A 23,331-nucleotide genomic window follows, 5' to 3' on the forward strand; every position below is an offset into this window, starting at 1 on the left:
GAGTAAAAAAATAAAAGAACAAAGACATGAGACACAGAAAAAAAGCGAAATTAAGACATAAATCCAACTCTATCAATAACACTAAATATAGATGGATTAAACATTTCAATTAAGAGGGAGCAACTGTTCTCCCTCCAAAATAAAAAAAACACACACAAATATATGGTCTCTAAAAGAGATATATTTGAAACTCAAAGACACAAACAGGTTGAAGACAAAAGAAGGTACAGATGTATCACGCAAACAGGAACCATAAGATAGAATGGTGATACCAGTATCAGACAAAATAGATTTTAAAACAAAAAATCCTACTAGAGATAAAGATAACCCACAGAATGAGAAAATATTTCTAATCACATATATGATAAAGGACTCATATCTAGAATACATAACTCTCACAACTCAATAACAGAAAGATAAATAACCCAACTTTAAAAATGGGCAAAAAATGTGAATAGACATTTTCTCCAAAGAAAATATACAAATGGCCAAAAAGCACACAAAAAGATGCTCAACATCATTCATTAGCCATCAGGGAAATGAAAATCAAAACTCAATGGGATAACCAGTTCACACCCACTAGGATGGCTAAAATTTATAAATTGGAAAAGAAAAAAAGGGGAAACAAGTGTTAGTGAGCATGCAGAGAAAGCAGAACCATTGTCTACTTCTGCTGGGAATTTACAAAGGTGTAGTGCTTTGAAAAACAGTCTGGAAGTTCTTCAGAAGGTAAACATAAAGTTACCCTATGACCTAGCAATTCCACTCTAGGTAAATATCCAAGAGAAATGAAAACATGTCCACATAAAAACCTGTCCACGAATGTCCACAGCAAAACTTTTCATATAAGCCAAAATATCAAAACTACTCAATGTCCATCAATGAATGAATGGAGAAACAAAATGTGGTACATCCATACAATGGAATATTACTCAGTCATAAAATGGAATGAAGTACCGACACATGCTGAATCATAGATGAACTTTGAAAACATTATGCTAAGTGAAAGAAACCAGTCAACAAGAGACCAGTATTGTACAATTCCATTTACACGAAATGTCCAGATTAAGGAAATCTGGAGACAGAAAGTAGAATAATGGCTGCCTAGAGCTGGGGTGTCTGGCGGATAACAAGTGTTTTCTAGGGGTGATGAAAACACTCTGGAGTTAGTGATGATGGTTGCACAGCTCTGTAAATATACTAAAAACCACTGAATCATATACTTTAAATGGGTAAACTGTATGGTATGTAAATTATGTCTCAATAAAGCTGCTATAAAGAAAAAAGCACAGCACAGGGTCTTGACTTACAAAATGTTATCTCACGTTATTTCTTAGAAACTACATTCAGAGAAAAGACAAACTGGACCATATGAAAAACAGTATCATTTCAAATGTCTCTGAAAATTCCATATGAATTCAGTCAGATGTCATAAAATGCTATGAATGACCTCAAAGTCAAAGGACCTATCAAAGCCAAATAAACTTGTATGAAATCAAAGTACTATACTATCACAAACTTCCCCACTGGGATGAATTTGCTGCAATCATGTTATCCTATAAAATGAATCATTAAGGCAAAACTATTTGGCTACAGTAAAAATACTCGTTATGTATTTCTATTTAAACACATGGTCATATTATGTACCCAGAGTTCAGTATTACTCAATGATAGTGAATGTAAATTTAAAATATACAGTAACTCATTTTTGCAAAAGGAAACAGAACTCTGAATGGCTCACAATAAAATTTACTTTATTTTAATTAAATGCTATGGTCATTTTTCTTAAAAAAAATACATTTATCACTTTTACAGTATAGACTACTACCCTATAATATGGGTCATTTAAATTACACATTAGAGTTGTCCCATAACATAGAACAAAATTAAGAAAATGTAACCCACATCTTCTTAAGCACAAAGACAGAAGAATACAAAGCCTTTTGTTAAAGCCTCCACCATACCTGGTGCCTTGATACAGAACACTGGCCTAGCCTGTCCAGATGTTAAGTGCCAGATGCTGATTTCAGTTAGTTGTCCCTTAAGCTTTTCCAACTCAACCTGTCCAACACAGAGCTCATGTTCTGACCCTAAGAGCACAATTTCTTCTTCCTCAGATAAAGGCAACAGGATCTACCTAGGCATCCAAGGAAGAACTTCAAAAAAAATCAATCTGGACTCTTCTCTCTCTCCTTATTTCTAACTCCCCAAAGATCCTTCAAGTCAAATACCAAATCCTCACCAATTCCACCTCCTAAGTATTTGTTGTACCCTTACCATCCTCTGTCCACCATTGCTTACTTTCGGTTCCATCATACCTCACCTGGGCTCTGCCTTGAGTCTCATCACTCTTAAATAAAAATCTCCCACACAATCCTGCCACCAAAGTGACCTTCAGTGCCAGCCAGGATGTCCAACATTATGGTGGGAACTGCTCCTCTACTTTTTACAACACGCAGTTCAGATAAGGACCCTCCTCCACCTAACCTCTTGGGTGGAGCATGTGATCCAGACGTGACCAGAGTTCTCCAACCCAACCACAGTGACTGGTTCAGGGATAAAGAATTGTCTCCAGTTAGGCTATTCAGTACCTTCCTTTGCACTCTTTACTGAAACCATCAGGAAAAAAAGCACCATTATCTTTTGCTGAGATCACTAGCTGTGAGAATGATGTACCAAAAATGGGCAGTATTCATCTCTGCCACCATGTGCCTAAGATTAAATCATTATAGAGGAAATTGAGGTTGCGAAACCAGCAAAAGACACAGATCTGATGGTATTTCCCCAGGATCTACTGAAGCCAGAACTTCTCTGTTACATACACAAATAAATACTTTCTTAAAAAAAAAAAATTCAACTTTGTTTTCTATTGCCTATCAAGTCCTATCTAACACATTTCTTGACAACTACTAAACTGAATTCTACAGCACTACTATTTAAAAGCCTTCAATGATTCTCTATTACATTAAGGTTAAAATCAAAAGAGCTCAACAGAGAGCCCTAAAAATTCTGGCCCCTACATCATTTGATGGTATAAAAATCAACTTTTGCATTCCAAAATACTGTTAAGCAAAGCAAAAAGATAAATGACACACCAGAAAAGAATATCTACAATTTTCATCACAAAGGGCCAATGTCCGTAATACACAGAGTTTCTAAGAAGCGAAAAGAAAAAAAGCAATACCCCTAGAAAAATAAGCAAAAATGTCATATTTCAAATTTTAAATGAAAAATTCAAATGCATTTTAAGCATAAGAACACACGTTTAATTTCACTTATGATAAAAGGAATGAAAACTCAAACCACACAGAAATTTCATTCCCATGTATATGGCAAAAATCCAAAATTCTTACAAAATATTCTATGGCCAAAGCCATGAAGGAAGAGGCATCTCACAGACACTGGTACAAAAGGGTACAACCACCATAGAGAGCAGACTCTCTGGAGAGAAATTCACCTTTGACCGGGACACCTGTAACAAAGACACACTGACAAAAACACAAAAATTCTAGGCACAACGGTACTCACTGCAACACTATGAAAGGATAAAAGACTAGAAATAGCCAAATGGCCAGCAGTAAAGGTTTGACTGAAAAAATTATGGCACTTCCACGACAAGAGTACCATGCAGCTAGAAAATGAAGATCTCTCCGTGTATTGCTAGGGAGTGACCACTAAGATGGAAACAAGTCTGCTACACTACCCCTCTGTGTAAGAAAAGGGCGGGAAATGGGTGTATCTATAAGGACATGTGTACGTAACATGGTGTGCAGTATAAACATGCATATAAAGAGATACAAATACATGCATACATGCCGTGTACACACACCACACCCACAGATACCACATCTATATTTGCTTACACCTTCAAAAAGAAGCAGTACAAGGAAGCAAAGTTAATCCCAAAGTAAATAACCCAGTTTCTTTTTTTTAAATGCTATTAAAAACAAGAGGAAGATTTGTTCTAAATTAAAAGGTGTTTAAGAGAATATTAACCCAATGTGGTGTATAGACCTAACATGGATCCTGACTCAGACAAACCAACTGTAAAAAGACATTTTTCAGACAACTAAAGAAAACTGAAAATGTACTGGACACCAACTTATGTAATTATTGTTAATTCTGCTGGATGTTATTATGGTATTGTAGTTCTATATTTTTTTAAGCTTATAACTTTTAACCTAGAGCAGGTTTCTCTCTTTATAAAAACAGTTTGTTCATTATGTATTTAAAGAAACAAGATCATCTGTCTTATAGACTTGACCAGGTTTCATTTAATACACCCTTTTATCCCTCATATTTTTGTGAATTACTACATCTAGAAGCTTGTAGATTCAGGTTCAGTTTCTCTGGCAAGAATATCCCATAGGTGGTGCTTTATACTTCCTAACATAGTCCTGTTGCCAAGAATGTCTGTCTCCCTCTTTGGCCTGATAAACACTCATGTCTTCAGACTTGGCTCAGATGTCACTTCCATCAGAAAAACCTCCCTAACCCCCAGTCCCACAGTAAGGTGGCTTTCCCTACCAATCCAACAGCTAACTCGAACAGCACTGGAACTGCTTACCAATCTGTCTCCCCAGTTAAGACTATAAACTTCAGCACTGAATTAAGTCTCCAGGAATGGACTCCACAGAGGCCTGAAATTTGGGGCAGGGGCTGGAAGGGGACATGGGAGTGGGGAGAGCTCGTGGAAAAGTGATCTTTACCCAGTAAACATATCAGACCATGGCAGAGTATTCTGGCCCAACTGTCCACACCTGGTAAACAGGCAGGCACAGAGCCAGAACCTCCAAGGCAGCAGGAAAGAGCAACGTTCAGAAAGGAATAAGACCACCTGAGAATACCAAAGGGTGCTTCCTGCACCCGGCAGAATCCTTATCCTCTGCAAATGCTATCGCCCGCAGCTACACATCTCAACAGGGAACTTATGGAAGCACTTTTCAGATTGGAATCTGCACACGAATCACCTGCAGACCCAGTTCAAAACGCAGGTTCTGATTCAGCAGGTCTGAGGGGAGGCCGGAGACTCTGCATTCCCGGTGACGCTGATGCTGCTGCTCTGCAGACCACACTTTAACTACCAAGGCTGTGGGAGACCCAGAGGTCAGCCCTCTCTCAGGGAACGTGCCACATTTACTCCTGCCTTATTCATCATCTCTTCTAAGCTAACACATTCTGTGTCATTGAAAAGACAAAAACGAACAAAAAATCAAAACTTTAATCCTCCTGCATCCGTTGGCATCCTTCTTCCAAAACATCACTGTCCCACTGTGACAATTAAACAATCTCTTATGCATCTATCACCAGCTGGAAAATGTAGGCCCTCAATAAAGGCTTGTTAAATGATGCTCAATATGACCTCAACATATGCAATTTTTTCCCACTTGCTTCCTGTCAAGATATGCTTGTTTCTTGGCCCGTCTTTCCCATTTGATTATCAATTCTTTGAAGACGGAGACTCCTCTTGTGTGCTGTGGTGCACCGTCTGGCACATAACAAGCACTCAGTGATGTCTGCTGACACAGCCTGATGACTGACATATAAACACGCTACATTCAGGTTTCTGGAGAGGACACTGAGTAAAAACACATCCCTTTTCCTGAGGGATTTAAAATGATACACGTATGACTCCTTTTCACAAAAGTTCAGTAAAACACACTGAAAGGCTCATCAGCTCACTTAACAGATAAGGAAATGGCATGAGAAGGATATATACCAATGCTTCTTCAAAGACAACCTCACCCAACACAGGAAAAAACGTTTAAGGAAAGGTACCTCAGTCTTCCCACATTCATCAGGCGGATCCTGGTGTATGGCCATTTGATACTTGACATATAAAGAAAATGACTGGTTGAAGGACGACTTGAACTCTGGGTCCTCAAAGGAGACAGGTACTAACCTCACCTTCAGAGCAAGGAAAATAGAAGCAAATGCCATTGAAACATCTCTCCCTGATGACATGCTTCTGAAGGTGAGGCTAGAGTAAGATCTCCGCAAATCCGCTTCCAAAGCTCAACACTGGAATTTCTCATGAAATGGATAACTCTTTGGAACAGGTGGACTGGCACTGGGCCTGAAGCACTAACTTTATAGCAAAATTTAGGAAAAATTTCAGTTCATAAGGGCCAGGACAACTTCTTTTTCTTTTGTTTTTTTCTCTATCCACCTACCGTGGTTTTCTGCAAACACCAGAGCCAATACTGTTCCTAATGTAACGGCCATTACTTCTGTCACCTCTACCTAGATTAAGGGTTTTAAGCTTCTTCCCCTTCCAGATGTTTCTTGGGTAATTTGATTTATAAAATTATAAGCATATGAGGACTTCAATTAAAACACTCTATTCTCTTACTTTTCTGGTCCCACTCAGCTGTGTATGAGCAGTACATCAACGAAGAGTAACTTAGCTGCTATGAACTCTCTCTACGCATGACTTTTAAATGGAGATAAAGCACATGAACCATGTTGTGCAAAGTATGCCTATCACGAAAATAAAGCTTTTTAACTTCTTCTCTCATATTTTAACGTAGAGATCTATTTATTACTAACTTGGAAAGAAATGCATCTAAACATAGTGACTTTAAATAGAGATAATTCATTTTATGTGTTACTTTCCGCTTTAAAATTATCTATGAACAGCACTTAACATGGTACTAGGTAAAATTTGCACTTTCAGAACGTCCACTATCCCACAGTCCTATCTTTTTGCAGATATACTGCAAATTGAATATAAATTAAATGTACCACAAATCAAGAATTCATACAATGATATCAAATAGAGGGGTAAGTTTCATTTGCATAGAAAAATTACACTTGGCCTGCTGACCTGGCTCACAGTTGGTTTATCAGGTGAGTCCTTGTGAACAACCATCTGGTAACGTTTATAGACCTGGTAAGACTCTTGAAATGTGGCTTTGAACTGAGAACTTGGTGGAGATGATCTCACCACCCTCACCTTCAGAAGGAGTTAAAAAACAATGTTCATTAATTCATTTATTCATTCCATGGAATATGCATTAACAGTTACTCCCACCGAAAAAGAACCAAAAGTTCCAATACAAATATTAAACATAAACATATAACAATAATATATTAATGTTTAAAATCAACCAGTTAGTAAATAAAGAAAAAAGTTATTTCTCCAAACTACTGACTCATTAACATGGCAGAGGATCCTGTCTAAATTCTAAGACTAAGCTTTATGATCAAAATATGTCAGCCTGCCTCTACTGTCAAAAGGTAGGATACTTCTGGCACTTAAGACATAGACACAAATAAATACTGTTCATATTGGTTGTGCACAACTTACCTTCAGTAAAATAGTTCAAAAGGCTAAAAATGACTATTTTTTGGACACTCTTTCACGCATCATTAACTCTAAACTTGTAACTTTTATAAGTGTAAAAGATAACCTTCAAAAAGTGTTCCTATCGGGGGCGAGGGTATAGAGCTCAGTGGTAGAGCGCAGGCCCAGCATGCACGAGGTCCTGCATCACCTCCCTAGGACCTCCACTGAAAAAAAACAAGTGTTCCTGTTTCATAGCATCGTTTAAAATGAAGGCTGTAAAGTCAGATTTCCTTTACTTAAATCTTAATGTCACCATTTTAGTCAAGTAAACAAATTAACCTCTTTGTGCTTTAGTTTCTTCATATGTAAAATGAGAATGCATTATAGACAGTAATTACATATAGCAATGGCTAACGTGTATTTTAACTTTATCTACTAATCAGTTAAAATATGTTAGCAAAACACAATAGTAAAAGAGAAAATCAAACGCTACATAATACAAAGGCATAAATGAAAACTTCTCGTCTGTGCCATGAGTTCTGTGAAGAAAGAGTGACACCCAGTGGATGACACATCTCCATGTACCCTGGTATCCCTACCGTAAAAGTAAGGGCTGCCTGCTGAAGGACTGCGTGTTAGGTGTGCCTGGTACCCTGAACACATTGCTATTTGATCAAAAGATAAAAGACTCTATAAAATATTTGAAGTAGTGTGTTTAATTCTCTACAATTTGGGAAGGAGAAAGTCAATACCAAAATCAGAGTAGCCAAGGAATTATAATAGTCAAAGCTGTCAAAACTTATGTCTAATAATATACATTGTCCTAAGGTTAGTTTAAACTGCATCCAGTTAATTTTTAGTATTAGGGCTTTAGTGATAAGTGATGTTCTTAGATGATATTAAGCTATAAATTCAAAGGCTGACCAGTTACTTATCGAGTATGAGGATATAATAAAATCATCATAGCTAATCTTTTAGAAAAAAAATTTGTAAATACCAAACTGATACCAAAAAATCTAGACTTAACCTGAAATATAAATCAATTTGGAGAAAATAAGAGGAATACTCTAAAAGTATTCATATTATGCCTAAATTGGTTTGAGAGAATTAATGAGAGGATTACATTAGTACATTTAGGACTGTGATTAGTTAATTCCTCACTGCTGGAGTGCACATGTAGGACTATTTGCCGCCCTGCCATCAGAAAAACAGAATGGACCCAACAATGGTTTGCCTACTGTGATCTATTCTTTCACTAGCTAAACCATAACTGCCAAAAATGAAATTTTAAACAGTATTTTTTTTTACTCTAACTACTAAATTTTAATCAAGGGATACAAAAAGCCAGAGCATCTTATCTAATAATATTCTAAAATTGGAATTTTCACAATCTTAGTAGTCAATTGCCTATTTTTCTCAGTTCTTAATAGTTTTTCTCAAGTAGCAATTAATTAAACATAAATGCCCCTCATCCCGATTCACTTTCATTTCCCACTAAACAGCAAAACATCGACTGTATTATCAAGTGAAAAATAAACAAAGCACCCAACAAAAACAAACAAACAAACAAAAACAGAAAAACACCCTTCAAAGTACCTCTAACTTGTGTGATGCATTCTCTGGTAAAGATTCAAAGATTAAATCTTCAAGTGACTTGGGCTGGTTTGATTTAGCTTTTGCTGGGAACAAAGTTGGTGGTTCACACCGAGCCTGGAAACCCTCAAGTCCTCCGGCTGGGTTCTGCTGCATGAGTTTTAACCTCTTTCTTTCTTTCCGGATTTCCTTTGCTTTTCGACAGGGAGGTTTACTCAAATCTGCCCCTTTGCCTAAAAAGAATTTCAAAATATTAGACCAATCACATTTGGCCCTAGAAATATTTTTTTTTAAGTTTCAACGATTCTACAGAATAAGTCCACAGAATCCCGACTGTTAGGTTAGCTTTGGGTGGATGCTCCGGAGGACCGCAGTGGAGAGCTCCAAGGTAAGTTCTACCTTAGAAGCAGGAACTGCCACAGAAGGTAGATAGTAACAGAAACTTTTCAGGCAGCTCTTACTGTTGAAAAATATTTTTTCTTATAACTATTCATCCACTTCTCTGCCTTTGTGAGAAGAAAGAACCTTCCACTTCAGGACACTGCTGTCTCCAGCTCATTTCCGAGACACTTCTCCGAAACCACTGGTGACGTAGATAAATGCTTAGGAACTGGGTGTAAATAAGTACTGATCCCAGAACATACTCTGGCAGGTTTTTTAATAAAAAAGAATCCTTGCTTAGTTCAAGATCTTTGTGTCTCTCTTCATCTATCTGAAGGGTCTCACTAGTTCGGCTCTAGTTAATCAGAGTTTTGCTTTGATTAAAAGAACAAATATCAAACTGGTAACCCTTTAAAATATAAAAACTTTAACTATCATAAACCATAAATTTTAATAAGTACCCTTTAATCTAGGAAGCCGTCTTCAAGGAATCCATCCTGAGAAAATCATAACTATGAACACAAATGAAAACCTCAAAATAATCTTAATGTCCAATTATAGAATAATTACAGAATTTTTACAACAGTAAGCAATAGAATACCATACAGTCATTTAAAATGCTTTAGAAATTTTAGGGGATTTGTCATTATTCAGTATTAAAACATTATGTATAAATATATATACATTAAAATATTTAGGAAGAAATCTGGAAAGAAATATACCACCATGTTATCAGTCATCTTACTCAGGTTTAGAAATAAAGAAAGGATTTTCCCTTCTCTTTTTTTTTTTTGTAGTGTTCTCTTTTCTCCAATTTTTCTAACACTAAACTTTATAAAGTTTTAAACGCTATCAGTGAAAGTTTTTTTTAATTTAGGATCCTGAAACACAGTATTCACAAATCATATAAAAGTCAGCACTAGGAAGGTTTACAAGACTAGCAAGTTCAATTTTATAGAGAAGGAACTTAAGACCTAGACTGTAAAGGGACCTGCCAGAGACCAAGAGCAGGTCAACAGAAACAAACCTGATGAGAAAACAGTGAACTCACTGACAGTGAGGCTGCCGTTACAACTTCACTGACATGTTTTCCACCTAAAAGCAAAGCTGACCTTTAAAAAAAGATACTGAGTTTAAGTCTACTAAACCAGCAACATAAGAGTGATTCTGTAATTAGCCACCACTCTGCCACCTTAGGGAATTCATTTTCTTCAGCCAGGGGATGTATCTTTCCTCAGGTTTGTTCTGAGAGACACAACAGCGTATCAGTCAAGAGCACACACTCTGACATGGACTACCTGAGGTCAGCTCTGTCACTTGACAAGACGACCTTGGGCAAGCTTCCTTGTCTGTACCAAGAAAGATAATAACCAGTCCCACCCATGGACTTCTGAAGGATCAAATGAGTTAACGCAGGACAGCTCATAAAACAGTATCTACTATTCACTGAAGGGTCATCTTCTTATTCACTATCATATATATCACGAGTACCTAAAGTAATGTTCTGCCTATATAGGCATTCTGTAAATGTATTATGAAAAAATACCTGCATTTTCTATAGTTACTCAAAATTACATTCCCTACCAAAGTTTCCCAATTATGAACAAATTATGAAATTATCTAAGAACGAACTGAGGAGCAACTTTTCAGTATTTTTATGAAAGATTACCTCTGTCAGCTTTACACATCTCATTCATTAGACTAAGCAATCTTTATCATGGTCGTTTCATACTACATGTATGTACTATCATGGTGCAAACTACAATGCACAGCAAATCAGGATTTCAGTTTATTTAGGGGGCACAGATCTCCCCAAGTTAACAAATTCCTTCAGCGGAATAAAAATAACTCATCAGTGTAAGATCAGCACACCACACCAACCCTGTACTCACAGGTTCAAACCACTCAAGAATCCTAGATTAGTCTCCAGTGGTTTTAATACAGTTCAGTAGGTAGATATGCATAATTTCTAGCTAAGTTCAAGGGAATGTACTTTTAATACTGTTCAAATAAAATGAAAATGCAAGTTCCCAGAGAAAATCCAAAACAAGCATTCCTATGATTTAAAAGAATAGTCTCACATTCTTAGTGAGAGATGTCCTAAGGGGGAAAAAGAAAATTGTAAAAAAGTGTTTAAATGTTTCAGTAACCATACTACTGGAGGTAAGGTTAGTATTATAACTCTAAAACTATTGCGTAATGTTGGATAAAGCAAATGGGCAAATACCATCTCCAATGTCCTTGAGAACTAGGTTACTCGGTGCAGGAAAAACAAGATACAAATGCAAAACAAACAAAAAAGATAAAAATACTACAGTCCTGAATTCGATTTGAAAATATCAATATGAATTCATGAACCTTTAAGCCTGCTCACTGAAAAGGACTAGAAAACAATGACCAAGCCAGTAGCAATAATGGCCACATCCAACCTAGTTTGTGATCTCCAAGTACCATTTTCCATCAAAAGGAACCAGGACTCCTTGGAGAAATGGCTGTACAAGATGATCCAGGAGTATCACGTTATACCAGATAGCAAGGAAGCTGTCAAGACTAGCACAACTGTATCTTAAGGACTCAGAAGCCAACTTAGAGAAGCTCCCATAGGAGCAAAGAATTACAACATAGCAAATGTGTTCAGATCCATGAGTTCACAATGATACAAAAAAAAAAATTAACTGGTCACTATTAGAAAATGTTATTTTGAAGGATGGAAAATAAAATGCAAGAATCAAGAATTTATCTTATGGGAAACAAATAGATGCAAAGAAAGTACTCTTTTTAGAAGTATTTCAGTCAGTAAATGAAAAATAAATGAAAAAGTTCGAAAATCTAAGGGATCAATGGATTTACACACTGACCACCCATGGCCAGCAGCACTTAACAAAAAGAGGCACCCAGACACTGTATGTCTCCTGAAACAATACCCCACCACTCGTGAAATAATCCTCAAATCCTCACCAATTCTTAAAGCAATAATCTGAACTTGAATCTGATTAAGACTTGCCTTCCTCCAAAAAGCAAAAAAAAACCCCAAAATTTAATCTTGAATCTGATCAAGGCTCTAGATCAATTATCAACTTACAGGCAGCAGAGGAGCATGCGAAAGCGCATAAGATGTGATGGGTCAGATACAGAGACCGGGACCAACAACCCAGAACAAACAACCCAGTTTCTTCAATAAACAAACGGCAATAAAAAAGTGGGAGTGATGAAATGAGAACCTATAAATCTAAAGAGATTCGGATCCCAATGCAAACAATTGTTTAAAAATTAGAAATTTACATAATGCATATTCAGTTAACAGTAAGGAATTTTACTTAGGTTTAATAATGGTATTGTGAGTATGTTTTTTAAAGTACTTTGCTTTTAGAGATGCATTCTGAAATACAGGATGATATAATGTCTGAATCTGCTTCAATGCAATACTGAAAGGGGGAACTGGATATGAGTTTAGCTGACTGGCCATCATTTCAAAGACAAACAAGCTCAGAGAAAGAGATCAGACTTGTGATCAGGTGCAGGGTTGGATGAAGGCAAGTCAAAAGGTACAAATTTCTAGTTATAAGAGTAAAAACATACTTGAGATGTAATGTACAACATGATAAATATAATTACTGCTGTTATATATTAAAGTTGTTAAGAGAGTATACCCTGAGTTCTCTCCACAAGAAAAATTTTTTTTTCCTATTCCTTTAACTTTTTACCTATCTGAGATGATGGATGTTCATCACAATAAATTTACTGCGATAATCACTTCGTGATGTAATCATTATGCTGCTCGCCTTAAACTTATACAGTGCTGTATGTCAATTATCTCTCAATAAAACTGAAGAAAAAAAAGAGTGGCCACCATGAGTCAAAAATTGTCTCAAACAAGGGTAGGGTACATGAAAACTCATTATAATACTCAGTCTACATTTGTCCATGTTTGAAATTCTTCAAAATAAAGGTTTTTCAAATTTTATAAACTAGAATTAATTTTTATAATAAAAAATAAAAATAGTAAACAGACTGACCCTAATGCCCAAGAGAGTAAGAGTTGAAAGAAATTATCTAAGTCATTCAAAATATTTTATTGGACTAGTCTTATCAACTAGGATGAACTCTCAGACCAACATCAATTTAAATACCAAGAAATCCTTACGTTAAAAAAAAAAAATTCAATAAAGATGCGAAGTTTTCTGCGCTTAAACATATGTAACTTACAATTTAAACAAAAAAACTAAAATGGTATAAAAATCTCTCCCTTGGATTATTTTGTATAAATAAATATAAGAATAAATTCAAGAACTGAAGCAGAATAACTATGCAAATTGACATTTAACCAAATAAATTTTGAAAGAATCATATATACACACATATATATAATAAACCCATTTAATACTGGATAAATTTTCTAAGCCTATTTTTTTATAACTGATACAGAAATAAATCTTACCATATTAAAGGTGAACTTAAATATCAAAATCTGTAAATTTTTGAACTCTAATTATGATTACACAAAGAAATCTAATGATAAACTGCAGATTTTTACAATGTCTACGTTTTGGACATAGTATCTAAAATTTACTTTGTCTCACTCAACACCAAAAATTAAAACGTTTAGCACCATACCGTCTGACAAAAATTTGATTCTCAAGCCTCTAGGGCCTAAGGTAGCAAAAAGAAATGGAACTCTTTTAAAATGTCTGTGTTTGAGGATAATAAGGCTATTATTTCAGGCTTTTTAAACAAGATGATTTGTTCATCCAACTCCAGGTAATAACACGTTGTGTAAAACAGTGATCTGTTTTACAGATTTCATGAGTAATTCACTTTTTGAGCTCATGAGAGGGCCCAGGGATTGCAATGTCTCAAACACCAAAGAAAATCCTTTAGTATGACTTTAACAAGGTCTGACAACAAAGTTCCACTACCTGGCTTAGGGACTGTATGCACTTTAACTGAATGTGATGGTTCACCAGAGCCCAACTTCTCTTCTATATCTTGTGACTGAATTAATTCATTAGATTCTTCCTTCTTTGAGCTCTTTATTTTCTTCTTCTCTTCACTCTCTAAGCTCTCTCTGAAGTCACCACTGAGCGTTCTAAGGTCACACTGTGCATCCAATTTCGTTATTAATGCAAAGTCACCCGCAACGGCATCCTCCACGGTGGGCTCCATAGGCTCATCTACAAACCAAAGAAGATCCAAGTCCGTCAGCCAGGCCGTCTGACACAATTAAGACACACATGGGAAAAATGCCCCTTTTCGATTCAACGTGGCAGAGACTAGTGAGCGTCCACCAAATCCATCCCCCTGTCTTCTGAAGTCAGAGCTGCAGTTAAGACCATGATGTACTACAAGGGAATGTACTGCCAGTCCCTTCACAGGTCGTAGCTAAGCTCCTGTCAATGGAATATAACCACCTGAAATGTCCAATTGTGACTCGCTTGTTTTTAAGGAAATCTATGATCCTGAACTTCCACCCTTCCCCCTCCCTACTGGCTGGATTAGCAAAAACCAGAGTGACTTTGGAAATGATATGTTGAAGAGAGTCCCAGAATGGCTGAGGGGGGAGCAGAGCTGCAGATGGATCTGGAACACCCTCACTGGACTGTTATATGAGGAAAGAAACAGACTTCTATCATTTTTCAGTTTATGCATTTTGGTGTCTCTTTGTTAAACTTTTACCCTAGTAAGTATTAGCACTCCTATGAATTAAGTTACAGGTATAAATAACTCAGAAGTCTACAAGTCAAATAAAGACTTAAATGTAAAAGCTACATAAAAAGACAGGCAATCCTCAATTTACAAATGAACAACCTGGGGAGGGTATAGCTCACTGGTAGAGTGCATGCTTAGCATGCATGAGGTCCTGGGTTCAATCCCCAGTATCTCCATTAAAAATAAACAGATATAGATAGATAGATAGATAGATAGATAGATAGATAGATAGATAGACAGACAGACAGACAGACAGACAGACAAACAGACAGATAGACAGACAGACAGACCGACCTAATTGCCTCCCCATCAAAAAATAAAACAAACAAATGTGTAGCATCCTCAAAATCTGAATATTAATTTTTGAAATTCAGAGGATGATTCCTGGTCACTGAAAAAAACTGTATACTAACTAACCAAGAAAATCCGTTTCACCTTTAAGGTTATACATCAACATTACTAAACAGAGCTATACCAAAATTCTGATGTTTCCAATATGACCTAGAGCCCTCCAGCCTCTTTGTTGTCCCCAGCTCTGCCAAGTCTGCTCCAAGTTGTTCTGAATTCTGGTCTGTTAAGGACAGTGCACAAGGGCAAAAAACTTACCTGTCCTGTTGGCCACTGTACCTCCAGTGCTTAAAAGAGGTACTAGGACATTGTAGGCATTCAAAACATACTTGGGGAACAGATTAACAACCTAAGACTGGGGTGGGAGGCTCCCAGGATTAGGCATTTTCTACAGCAAAATGAGAAAGAGCTCTAGGAATGGGCGGTATTCCCAATTTTTATGGTCACGTATTAGGCAGTGCCTATAGGAAATTTAAAAAAAAAAAAAAAAGCAACAAAAACTCTGAAAAAACTGAAAAAGCAAAGTATCTGTAACCCAAGTAAATTAAATGTTACTAATTACCTTTAAGGAAAATTTACAATTCAAAATTTATCAGAAAATAAGAAACAATTTCAGGCAATATAATTTACTGAAGACCTTCCTCAAGCACGGAAAAGCTGAGCTTTACTCAGCACTGTAAGTGGTCATGCAATCTTGTGTGAGTTGCATGTAAGCATCTATATCTCTCTAGGGATACTGCCTCTTTCTATTTAATTCACAAGCCTATTAAGGATCAAATAAAATTAACAGTTCTCAAAGAATTGTGAAAACTAAAATTTCAATAAACTCCAGGAAATCACATCTTTAAAGTGGTCCTCTCTTCTTCCCAAACTAGACTTTCCCTGGCATATACTCCCCATATCCTTGATTTAGGGGCCAGTGGTAACAGTGACAGCAGGGCTAAGAGCAGCCATCATCATCACAGTAACAGCAGTGTCTGATTATAGTGGGACCCCTTCCCCCTCCTAAGAAATGACTGAAAGTAAGAACCTCGGAAAGAAAAATCAATTTCAAGTAAACTGTTTTTAGACCCCATCTCATCTTACCCTCACAATGTCCTTTTGAAATTTCCCCTTTAGCCAGAAATTTCAACATTTTTTTCAAAACCTTCTTGTGAGATTTTGATGGCTGAAACTGTAAAGGTCGGCACCTAGGAAAGCAAAATAAATATTTAAAAGGTTAACTCAAATTTTGAAGAAATCAAATCACTTCTGCATAGTACTACAATGAGGCCAAGTTCATGCCTGAGATTTCTGGGTAAAGACAGAGCTTAATGTAGCCTCTAATCCCACCCCACATCTCACTAAACTACAGTTAAGAGATTATTTTAAAAAGGGAAAAGACATAAACCACTAGGGAAAAACGAATAGGAGAAATGCTGGAAACCAGAAAGCCGATGCACAGTGCTCACTGACTCAGCAGACCAAAGAAAGCTGAATCCTAAGCCAGAGGTTATCCAATTTTCTCTACATTACCCCTAAAAGTCTTAAGAATTGGTGATACCTGATACCTCAGAGGATAAGAGTGAAAGTGAGTCTAAGAATAAGAAGATCCCTTGAAAGTCTGTTTTGGAAGCAGTTACATATATGACAGTCTCCCACATTTTACACAAATGACTCTCTACACAACCCAGAAGAAAACGGCAAACGTTTAAGAAAGAGTAAAAATAAGGTCTCTTATATGAGGGATACAGGCACAGATGAAAGCAATGGACTGCACTGGAAACACTAAGCTTCAACAGAAGTCTACATGCTGAATGTTGAGACCTCCAACCCACTCCCTGATCCAGCTCGAACATCAGCAGATGGTACTTTCTCTCCAGAATGTGATCAGACCTTAAAATACTGACATCAGGGATTCTTCCAGAGAGCAGCCTAGCCAGATCACCCTACTTAAAGCCCACAGTAAACAAGGCCCAACAGAGTAGGTAAAATTTCCAGTGGGGACACTGGAAAGTTGGAATCACCAGACACTTGAGGAGGGCATCTAATACAAAGATAGGTGCAAAAAAATTGGGGAAAGCAATTTGGAGGCTATGGATAAAGAGTACACAGGAAGAAGGGAGTCTAAAAAATTTAAGAGTCCAAGAACAAAAATCCCTCTTAGAAGTAAAATAGAATAGAATAACAAGTTAAACAGAAGACAGAAGATTTGGAAAATTAAGTTGAGGAAATCTCCCAAAAGATGTGGAAAACTGAAAAGAAAATTAGAGTACCAGTCTAAAAAGTCCAATGTCTGAATAAAGACATTATAGAAGAGATAAGGAAAAGGGAAAAGAGAAGATAGACCGAAAAAAGAAAATTTCTCTGAACTGAAGGACATGATGGGAGGAGCCCCTACATTGAAGTCTGCATGCAATGAATGAAAACACAGTGCCAAATATATTATGAAATATCAGAACACTGAAGACCAAAAAACCTCCCAAGAGGAAAAGTACATTGTGGACAAAGGAATAAGAATCAGAATGCCACTGGGACTTCTCAACACTGGACTCCCTAACAACGGAGCAAAGCTTTCAAAATTCTTAAGGAAAATTATTTTTAATCTACGCTTCTATACCTAGCCAAATTTTAAGTTAAGTTTGAATAGTGAACAAACACATTTTCAGACACACACAGTCTCAAAAAATTCACCTCATGCATTTTTTTTCTCAGGAAGCTATTAGAAGATATGCTTCACTAAAATGAGGGGATAATACAAGAAAGAGGGTAGAGGAGACAGAATCCAACTCAAGACCCAAAGAGAATCCTCAGGATGACAGTTAAAGAGATAACAGGATGACAGTGACAAACAAGGGGTACAGACCACCTGTCCAGACGAGAGCAGGTCAGAAGACTCCACAAGAGATCTTCTTCAAGAAGATAAAAATGGTACGAGTAAAAAGCATCTAAACACACCAAGAGGAAATTTATACCGATGGAAGTACCTAGAAAACAATGGAACTAAAAATAGCAACGATCAACTCCAGGGAAAGTAAAAACTTGTGCAGGAAAGGAAAAGCAATCATGGAATACTACGCAGCTGAGCTCTGAGGCCTGTTTACGCAGGCATAATGACGTGACTACATCTATCCAAAAGGACAGTATTTGGAAGCTGGGGATGAGGACAAATAAACAAACACGAGCTTGAACGTGACAGTGGGGTAGGGGTGAAATAAAGTTAAACCTCTGTCTTTCAAAGAGAGAAGCCCAGAGATAATAGGGAAAGCCAATTTTAAAAATCAAGCATTATAATTATATAAGCATGTTACTTAAAGACAGAATCAGTTAAGAGATTTGAAAGTGACTGCACTGGGAAACAAAAAATTGGATGGGGGATTCAGAGGATTGCTATTTTGCAAAATAAGCTTTACGGAACTATTTGATTCTTTAAATTATTAGCAGACATAATACTGTTAAAAAATAAAACTAAAAAAAAAAAAGCAAAAATTCATAGCCAGGAAGGTTCATCCTCATTCAGGCTCACATATGGGCAGGCCCCCGGGTCTGCCTCACAAGAAGCCAAGTTGTAGGCTAGACCGCCTTGCCTTTACATAATGCCTCATAAGGCCTCACTGTAGTATAATCAAAAGAATAAATATGCAAAATGACTCCATAAGATCGATATAAACACTGAAGTTATGTAAAGGATAACAATTCAGGAAATGTTTGATTCCATGCAAAATTATAAAATGCAAAGAAAAATTCACACTTTATAATTATTTTGTTTTACAATGTTAACCAAATCCTTTAGTGCTTTGTATGAGACAGGCACCCAATAAATTATAGAAGCTTTTACCTTTTTCTTTCACCCACTAAAATTGACCTTTTCTGATTAAAGATTCTCAGAATTCAGTCCTGACACTTATTTGAACAGAATCTTAGCCATATTCCAATAATAAACTGCTATCTGAAGCAAAATGACTTGTGCCTTTGAAGATGCCACCACTTCATAACCATTAAAGCTGAAGGAGCTACTCTGTCATTTTAAACTACATGAGATGCTGTCAGCAAACCAGACATCCATCTTTTCTCTTTATTGTACCAGGCCTATGACCAGTGAGATAAGAGAAAGGATTCTTAACCAGTAATCAGCGGCATTCTGAAAGTCAGTGATCATCCTAAAATTACTGCGTAAAATGTTACATATTTTTGTCTATATGCCTCCTCTCTTACTGTACTGTTTTGTTGCAGAGAGGGTCTGTAACTTTCATCAAATTCTCAAAATAGTCTTTAATTCCAAAACAGGTTAAGAGCAACTAAGGGAGACAGCTGTGAGGACAAGCCAAGCGTGATGGACACAACTGCGTTTGCATTTTTATTCAGAGTACATACACACACACCGAACTGCAGACGCACTTTACAATGTTTACGTACTTTCCCTATTTTCTACCAGAAGGCGAAAGGGGGAATGGGGAGGAGGATGAGGGAGAAGAGAAAGACCTTTACAATCAGAGAAGGAAAAACCCTTCCACGTTAGGGTAGAGGAAGAGGGGCACGGGGAAAGACAAAAGATTATATAAAATCAAGCAAGCAAACACTTTATAGGAAAAGAAAAAAGACTTTTTAGATTAAGTTTTCCAATGACAAAAACAAGACTGAATATATACGGGTTAAGCGTCAGCCCTCCTCCTCACACAGGACCCTACGACACTGCTTGAATAAAATCACTGTGCCGAGCAGTACACTAGAATGTGGAAAACCCTAAGCTAAAACCTATAAAAATTTAGTATCTAAAAGTAAGTTAAGTATTTACCAATATTCTCCCAATATTTCATGTATTATTGTCTAGATTGCTAAACAGTATATTTTTTCATATCATATTTATATCTGAACAATCCAACATTATTATTAAAAACTATTGATCGGCACATGAATATAGCATCAGTATGCAGGAAAAACACAACTCATTTGCCTTCCTTTATAAAGAATGTCTACCTAGAATAGAAATAAACATTTAGAAAAAAGCAAGATTCTACCAAAAAAATTATACACAATCTTCATATTAATAGAATTCTAGTAGTCAAAATTCTTACCTTATTGTGTACTGAGGACAACAAGTTTGGTTCATGACAGGTTTGTACATGTATTTTCCGCTTCTAAAATTATAAAATAGTTTTGTTAATTTCATACAAATTTCTCAAATGTAGCCAAGTAGATTAGTACAGGGGTACAAAAATCTAAGGAAAAATCTAACCAACAGGTAAACAAAAACCGGGTAAAATCTAATTAACACTTAAAAATGCATTTAGGCTTAGTTACTCCTCATAAGCTAACCAACACTGCAATGTGGGTGTACGAAGGGCCACAGTAGCTTTTTCTTTTCTAAACCTTTACACGTGTACCCCACGGGTAATGATCTCAATTACCCTCTTTTCAGCATCTGCAATCCCTTCCATGCCTCGACGCTACCATCTCCCTCATCACTGGAAAGGGCAGAGAAAACTGCCCAGGATGCTGTGGGACTGATGTGTGCTGCTGCCTACTCCATCCACACTTGGGGGTTCCATGTGCAAGCACAATGTACCCCCAAACCAATCTGATCCCTTCCATGCTTTCTGGATCTCAGTTAATGCAGTCATGATATTATGACCTTAAGTTTGTCCCCTCAAAATGCATTATGTTGAAGTCCTGATCACTAGCACCTCAGAGTGTGACTGTATTTGGAGATAAGGCCTTGCAAGAGGTGATTAGGTTTCAAATGAAGCTGTTAGGATGCGCCCTAATCCAATCTGACTGCTGTCCATAAAGGAAAAGGAAACTGGACATAAAGAGAGACACTAAACACAGGGGATGCAAATGCACAGAGAAAGTACTACATGAGGGCACAGCAAGGCAGCAGCCAGGTGCAAGCCAAGGAGAGAGGCCTCAGGAGAAACCAAAGCTGTGGACATCTTGATTTTGGACTTCCAGCCTCCAGAACCATGAGAAAATAAATTCCTCTAGCGTAAGCTGCCTGATCTGTGGTATTTCGTTATGGCTGCCCCAGTAAAGACATGAGTTCAGTTCCCGAGCCAGGCTCCTGGGGGTCCTCCCACATTCTTCCCTCTAATGCACCTCCCTATCCTGACAGCAAGTGCGCCACTTCTAAAATGTCTCGTAAGTCTATTCCCCCAATCTATCTCCTAATCTACAGCCACTGCTCCTGACGACGACAGTGGTCCTCACCATCTCACATCTGGATACTGCAATCACCTCTGGAACTCGTCTTCCAGCTTTCAGAATCGCCCCCTCAGATACCTTTCTGCTATCTGAATGATCACTTCCAAATCACAAATTCCATCAAACTTCTGACATAAGAGCCTTCAGTACCTTCCCTGTACCTTTAAAAAAAAAAAGTTCCTTATCATGGCAGTCTTTGAACATGTGACTATATTTATCTACCTTTCGAAGAAAGCTGCGAAGCTTCATGTGCTGTGCTCAAGCCCATGTCTTCTGGGGAGTAGTGGCACAGGGCACTTAATGCTGCTCACGTTTATGTAAGGAACTTCACCTAATAGTTATTCTAAAATCATCTACATAAAAATAACTACCAAAAAATCTTAGCCACCAAAAGCAATGTGTGGACCTTAAGGGAACCCTGATTCAAATTAACCAATGGGGGGAGAAAGAAAATGTTTGAGACAAGCAGAAAATCTAATCAAAACTAGGTAACAGGTGACATCAAATAATGATTACTAAATTTGTAAAGTATGGCAGTGGTGTTCTGGATATGTTAAGAAAAAAATCCTTCCCTCTTAGAAACACATATTTAGTACAGCTATAATGACATGATATCTGAAATTTGCTTTAAATAATTTTGTGGGGGGAGTGGGGAGGTATCTTATTCCACTGGGGCTGCCGTAACAAAATGCCATAGACTGAGTGGCTTATAAACAACAGAAATTTACTCCTCATAGTTCTAGAGGCTGGGAAGTCCAAGATCAAGGTGCCAGATTTGTTGTCAGGTGGAGACAAGCCTTCTGGTTCATCGTTTTGTTGTGTCCTCACGTGCCAGAAGGGACAAGGGAGAGCTCTGTGGTCTGTTATAAGGGCTCTAATCTCATTTATCAGGGTTCCATCTTCAGGACCTAATCGCCTCCCAAAGGCCACACCTCCAAATACCATCACATTGGGAGTTAGGATTTAACATACGAACTTTGGCGGGAACACCAACATTCAGTACGTTGCAGGGAGCAAGGAAAACTGATGAAACAAGACTGGCAAAATGTTAACCTGGTGATAGGTATATGAGGTTCACTATAATGTACTCTCCACATTTGTCAAATTTTCCTTATAAACATCCTAAAAACGAGAACCAAATCTCTACACAACAGAATGTAATAAAAATTCTTTTAAATCTCTTTTCAACAACAGGAAAATATTTTAAAGGCAAACAATATTGTTCAATCATGAGAAGAACCTGAGGAATATCAGAAGTATCTTTGCATCAAGGACCTTTACCTTCGCCATCCTCGGTCTATGAGATCCTGATAATCCTGAACAGTCATGGAATGTGCCCACATGCCTGAAAAAATAAGTGCCATGTTATTACAGCAGGTGGAACTTCTCACTTTTCTAAACTCACATGATTTTTAAAATGTGAATACTGAAGCAAAAAATATATCTAGCTCACAGGAGAGAAATGAAAGTCTGTACATACTGCATACTTGTTAGTCTGACAAAATACACAATACAAATGAAATACAAGATGTATCAAGGTTATCCTAATTTTTAAAATTAAGTGATCACACTCAGTTCAGGATTAGTCAATAGTCTCTATGACATTATAATTTTAGGTCCTCACTGCAATCAAATTACATCACACCTTTAAACCATAATATTATCCCACATAATTTAATAAGCTGGTCTTTTCAGAAGAATTAGAAAGCAAATAAGTTCTCCTGGTTTTCACATGTGTTTACAGAACAGTCTCATATATTGAAAACAGGACAAAACTATACATATAATATTCCTTTTAAGTATAAAACCTGAAACAAATCCAAATGCCTAGGAAC

The 23,331-nt window shown here is 37.1% G+C and overlaps 1 protein-coding gene across 8 annotated transcripts in view; it reads right to left on the minus strand.

Moving 5' to 3' along the window:
- Positions 1 to 23,331, minus strand: part of ATE1 (arginyltransferase 1) — a 141,731-nt gene that overhangs the window by 115,807 nt on the left and 2,593 nt on the right. For 3 of the 8 annotated variants that reach the window (XM_072972020.1, XM_072972019.1, XM_072972018.1), the window contains exons 2-8: positions 22,778 to 22,841; positions 20,371 to 20,433; positions 16,403 to 16,506; positions 14,179 to 14,433; positions 8,885 to 9,114; positions 6,827 to 6,955; positions 5,779 to 5,907 (exon numbers count right to left, since the gene is read on the minus strand). In XM_072972020.1, the coding sequence (XP_072828121.1) occupies positions 5,779 to 5,907; positions 6,827 to 6,955; positions 8,885 to 9,114; positions 14,179 to 14,433; positions 16,403 to 16,506; positions 20,371 to 20,433; positions 22,778 to 22,841 (974 nt within the window). The remainder of the gene's footprint in view (positions 1 to 5,778; positions 5,908 to 6,826; positions 6,956 to 8,884; positions 9,115 to 14,178; positions 14,434 to 16,402; positions 16,507 to 20,370; positions 20,434 to 22,777; positions 22,842 to 23,331) is intronic. The other 5 variants (XM_072972025.1, XM_072972024.1, XM_072972022.1 and 2 more) reach the window with 2 other exon arrangements.

The sequence above is a fragment of the Vicugna pacos genome, chromosome 11 (assembly GCF_048564905.1).
Source record: "Vicugna pacos chromosome 11, VicPac4, whole genome shotgun sequence".
In the NCBI taxonomy this organism is placed as follows: Eukaryota; Metazoa; Chordata; class Mammalia; order Artiodactyla; family Camelidae; genus Vicugna; species Vicugna pacos.